This window comes from Cibotium barometz, chromosome 21 (genome assembly GCF_041138505.1).
Source record: "Cibotium barometz isolate CiBa-2024 chromosome 21, ASM4113850v1, whole genome shotgun sequence".
Classification (NCBI taxonomy): domain Eukaryota; kingdom Viridiplantae; phylum Streptophyta; class Polypodiopsida; order Cyatheales; family Cibotiaceae; genus Cibotium; species Cibotium barometz.
Window position 1 is genome coordinate 46023297 of NC_141066.1, and position 5000 is coordinate 46028296.

The 5000-nt window shown below is 35.7% G+C and overlaps 2 protein-coding genes across 3 annotated transcripts in view; one reads left to right on the forward strand and one right to left on the reverse strand.

Moving 5' to 3' along the window:
- Nucleotides 1–5000, forward strand: part of LOC147627231 (acireductone dioxygenase 3-like) — a 26275-nt gene that overhangs the window by 3515 nt on the left and 17760 nt on the right. The gene's annotated exons all lie outside the window — the stretch shown is intronic.
- On the reverse strand, nt 3054–4534 carry LOC147627232 (uncharacterized). The gene is made up of 2 exons (XM_086816064.1): nt 3440–4534; nt 3054–3329 (listed from the first exon to the last, which is right to left on the reverse strand). The coding sequence occupies exons 1-2, from the start codon at nt 4532–4534 to the stop codon at nt 3054–3056; spliced, it is 1371 nt and encodes a 456-aa protein (XP_086672190.1).

The following is a 5000-nucleotide window of genomic DNA, read 5'->3' on the forward strand; positions in this document are numbered from 1 at the left end:
ATATATATGTACACAGTACACACAGATATATATATATATGTATATGTACATAGTACACATAGATATATATATGTATGTACACATATATAAGAGAAAAGATTCACCAAAATTGTAGACAAAGATGACATTTGTACTTGGTTAGATTTTCTCCTAGATAACCTTTATATATCCTTAGGCGATTCTTTATTAAAGCAAGCAATTGGTATTCCCATGGGTACCAATTGTGCCGTCTTTCTTGCTAATTTTTATCTTATGAATTTGATTTTATGCAACGTCTTATTTCTGCTAATACTTGTCTTGTCTTTCTTCACAAACTTTGTAATGTTAGACGTTTTGTAGATGACCTCTTCGTTCCCGACATCCTTTCAAGAGTTTTTGTATATCAGTCCAAATTCCTTAGGTGGAGGGATCTATCCCAAGGAATTTTGCGAACTTAACCGCACCTCGAATAGCGATAGTTGTGCTTTTTTAGACCTTAAGATCACTCAATCATCTTCAGGCTTCATAGTAGATATTTATAACAAACGCTTACAACTTGAATATGCTAACTTAAAGATCATTCGGATGCCACACTTTTCTTCCAATATTTTTGATATAGCTAAGTATGGTGTTATTTGCTCTCAACTTTTTAGATTCTCTCATCTTTGCTCTACTAAATTTGCCTTTATCTCTCAATCATGCCATCTTATTTTGCTACTTATCGAAAAAGGTTATAGTTTCAATAAGATTTTGAAAAAGGTTCGTTCTTTCATGAATCATAGTAAGTTTATCTTTGGTATTCAGCTTTTGGAATGTTTAAAATGATAAGGAGTAAGTTTTATAGAAGTGGGGAGCTGAAAAGTCCACTTAATTCATAATTCAATGCTCTTTTTTGTAAAAGTGGCTTGTTCTAGCTTAGAGTAGGGTTTGTTGTTTTAACTTAGAGTAGGCCTTGTTTACTCTTTTTCTTTCTTGCTCTAGCTTAATACAGACTTAGTTTGGTTCTTTCCTATGTTTTGTAATTGTTTGTTGATATATCTTCGAGCAGACTTTGGGTGCTAGTCTCTATCATGGCTGAGTATGCCCATCACCTCTGGAGAGTGATAGAAACTCAGTTCACTGGTTTTATAAAGCATGTTCTTTTGGACTATCCTTATAAAAACCTGCACCTACTCTTGGGCACTGATGACGTGAGTAGAGATGTCATAGCTTATTGTCCATGCTATGCATGATAGAATTGATGAACCTACACGTCATGTTCGGATAGACATTGGAGTTAATGGTTGCACTTTTGAGTCGAAGTCTTTTAAAAGTTTAGCTTAATGTTTGGTTCTAGCTCTTAGTGCTTTAGGTCTAAAGTTTATAGTTCTCTGTTTTGCTATTTTGCTTTTTGTTTTTTGTTTGTTTTTTGTTAATGTTTTAATTAAAAGTCTTTGTTTGATATTATCTTTTTATTTCCTCTCCTTAGTAGTTGGGTTTGTTAGTTTATTTATTTTTGATCTTTCAAATGCTTTGTTTTTGTCTTTGTCCTTCTTTACTATTATTTCTTTCTCAAATCTCTCAATTCGTAAGTTAAGATTTTTCTGACGTTATGTATTTATATATATGTATATACAGTATACATATATGTATAAATATATATGTATTACATATATATATATATATATATATATATATATATATATATATATATATATACATATATAATACATATATATGTATAACACATATGTATATGTATATATGTATTACATATGTGTGTATATATATATATATATATATATATATATACACACACACACACACACACACACATATATGCTATACATATATATGTATAACACATGTATATGATCATATATGTATATGTACACAGTACACACAGATAAATATATGTACACACAATACACACAGATATATATATGTACACAGTACACACACACACTACATATATATGTATATGTACACAGTACACACACATATATATGTATATGTACACAGTACACAGATATATGTGTTATACATATATATGTATAACACATGTATATGATCATATACATGTGTTATACATATATATGTATAACACATGTATATGATCATATATGTATATGTACACAGTACACACAGATAAATATATGTACACACAATACACACAGATATATATATGTACACAGTACACACACACACTACATATATATGTATATGTACACAGTACACACACATATATATGTATATGTACACAGTACACAGATATATATATATATGTACACATATACATATATGTGTGTGTATATATATATATTTGTGTGTGTATATATATATATGTGTGTGTGTGTGTGTGTGTGTGTACATATATATGTATATATGTGTATACATGTATAAATGTCTATATGTGTATACATACATATACATATATGTATATATGTGTATATATATATATATACATATATATACATATATGTATGTATACATATATATGTATTACATATGTGTGTGTATATGTATACATATATACATATATACATATATATATGTATACATATATATGTATATATATATATATATATATACATACATATACATATATGTATATATGTGTATACATATATATGTATAACACATGTAATATATATATGTATTATATATACACAGTACACAGATAAATATATGTACACACCTAAGTCACACGAAACGTTTTTGGCAAGGAAACGACGAACGTCGAAACGGCAAAGGAAACGGTGAGCATAGGTAGTAGGAAACGTCGGGGGTAGGATGAGTTTTAACATGACATTAAAGAACATTATATTGAAAATTGACATAGGCAAAAAGAATAAAGAAGTCTCAAATTTCATAGATCAAGACATTGGAGTCAAGTCTTCTACATCAACTTGTTGCTCAGACCATTCATCTATGGGATCTTCTTCTATGACATCCCATTGATGACATGGACCCATCTTATATGATGAATCTTTTCGAGAGGTTAACTTGAGGGTACTATGGACATATACCAAATCCTCTGCCATCTTATGGCCAAGGCGATTGCGCTTGATGGAGTGTATGAAGCCATATGTAGATCAATTCCGCTCACAAGCGGATGCACTCGAAACTTGAGACAAGAGAGTTATAGCTAATCTTTGCAATTGAGGAGTACCTACACCATACATTTGCCACCATGCAACAGGAGATAACTTTAGCATGTCCCCAGGAGCGTCAATGTCTGCAAAATCATCCTGCTTCCCAATGTATCTTGCCAATTGAGCCTTGTAGATAGTCCTTTCATTGGCATTCTGACATATCCTGTCCAAGGTATGCCTCCATCCTCTCATGATTTCCTTATCCTTATGTGCATTCTTTAAGAACAACATAGGATTGAGAAGAAAGGCAGTGGCATGAAGGGGAGAATGAAGCATATTCCACCTGTATTCTGCAATTGCACGAATTTCTTCGTACATTGCTTCACCATTGTATACTCCAAGAGCTTCTCCTTGATTTTCTCAAGTGCCTGGTCAATGCCCTCATACACAATGCCCATGCATGGCTCGTCTCTGTCAACAATGCGAAGCATGGCCATAATTGGCCAACAGACCTTTACATATTTTTCAATCCCCTCCCAAAATGCAGCTGAAAGAATTTGATCCTCTACCTCCTGAGCAGAATTGCTTTGGCTCTTCCATTTCTCCCACTCCTGACTTGTGACAAGATGCTTCAAGGGTTCCTTCACCTTGGCAAGTCGATGGAGCATAAGGAAGTTTGAGGCAAACCTGGTATCGCCTGCTCTTATGAGCTTAAGCTTGGAATGCTTGCTAAACATTGCCCTCGTAGCATCATGATTGGCTATGAATTGCTGCACATTCTTACCGTTGTTTATAGCTGTATTCATCCACTCAATTATAGATAAGTCTTTGAGTAAAAGATTCAAGCAATGATTTGCACAAGGAGTCCAGAAGATGTGCTGGAATTCCTCTTTGATGAGTTGACCGGCCAACTTGCAATTTGCTGCATTGTCTGTGATCACTTGAACCACGTTTTTAGGGCCAACCTCCATAATAATCTCCTTGAGAAGCTGCGCTATGAATTCTGCTGTCTTCTGGTTCCCACTTGTGTCCACGGACTTCTTGAACAATACTCCATGAGAGTTTGACACCATGAAATTAAGCAAAGGCCTCTTCGCTGTATCTGTCCACCCATCTGAAATGATGGAGCAGCCATACTCCGCCCAACTTGCCTCCACTGGACAGAGGGAAGTAGCCACTCTTTCTCGCTCCTTCTCCAAGAGCGTGGTCCGCAATTTCTCATAGTTTGGGGCTTTATAACCCTTCCCAAAAGAAGAAATAGCAGAAACCATGGCGTGAAAGTATGGAGAACGGGCAAGAGTAAAGGACAAACCATTAGCATAGAAACAGCGAGCCATTGCCTCGTCCACTTCTTCTCTAGACGCATTTTGAAACATACTTTCCACCGAAGGCTGCGACAAGGATTGCTTCCCGGACGCATGTGTAGCATGAGTGATCTTCTGCTTCTTTTTGCTAGCACTTTCATGCTCTTCTCTAGCCATACGTGCCTTGTCTTCTGGTGAAACCTTCGAACAAAGTTGGATCCCCTCCTTTGTGATCCCCAACAAATGCGCGCACACGAGGATAGGATCCTCCAAACTCTCGATTACAAAATGAGCAAGCCCATTTTTTGGTCCCACCTTTACCAAATGCACCTTTCTCTGTCACATACTTCCATAAAGGCTCTGGAGAATGTGGTGTTTTTACCCGAAACACCTATTGGTGGAGGACCTTGTGAAGCAGATGGTGAGGAAAACATATTGTGGCGAGGTTCAAGAAAATAGCGGTGCTCTCCTTCGGGTGATTGGTGGAAAAGCAGCGTCCTGTTTGCTAGCACACAACCACTCTGGTAAGAGTATGATGCTCGGACACTTGCACTTGCGGGCTCTCTCTCGGATGGCGTGGTCAAGGGATAGATAGCCTCTGATGATAAGTGGACACTTGCAATGCTCAAAGATCACATTACGT

Excerpts from the sequence above, each read along its gene's own strand:
- LOC147627232 (XM_086816064.1), bottom strand. The coding sequence starts at position 4,534 with ATGGCTAGAGAAGAGCATGAAAGTGCTAGCAAAAAGAAGCAGAAGATC. Across the intron at positions 3,330-3,439 it reads AGCTCTTGGAGTATACAATG|AATGCACATAAGGATAAGGA; the intron begins GTGAAGCAATGT and ends TTGTTCTTAAAG.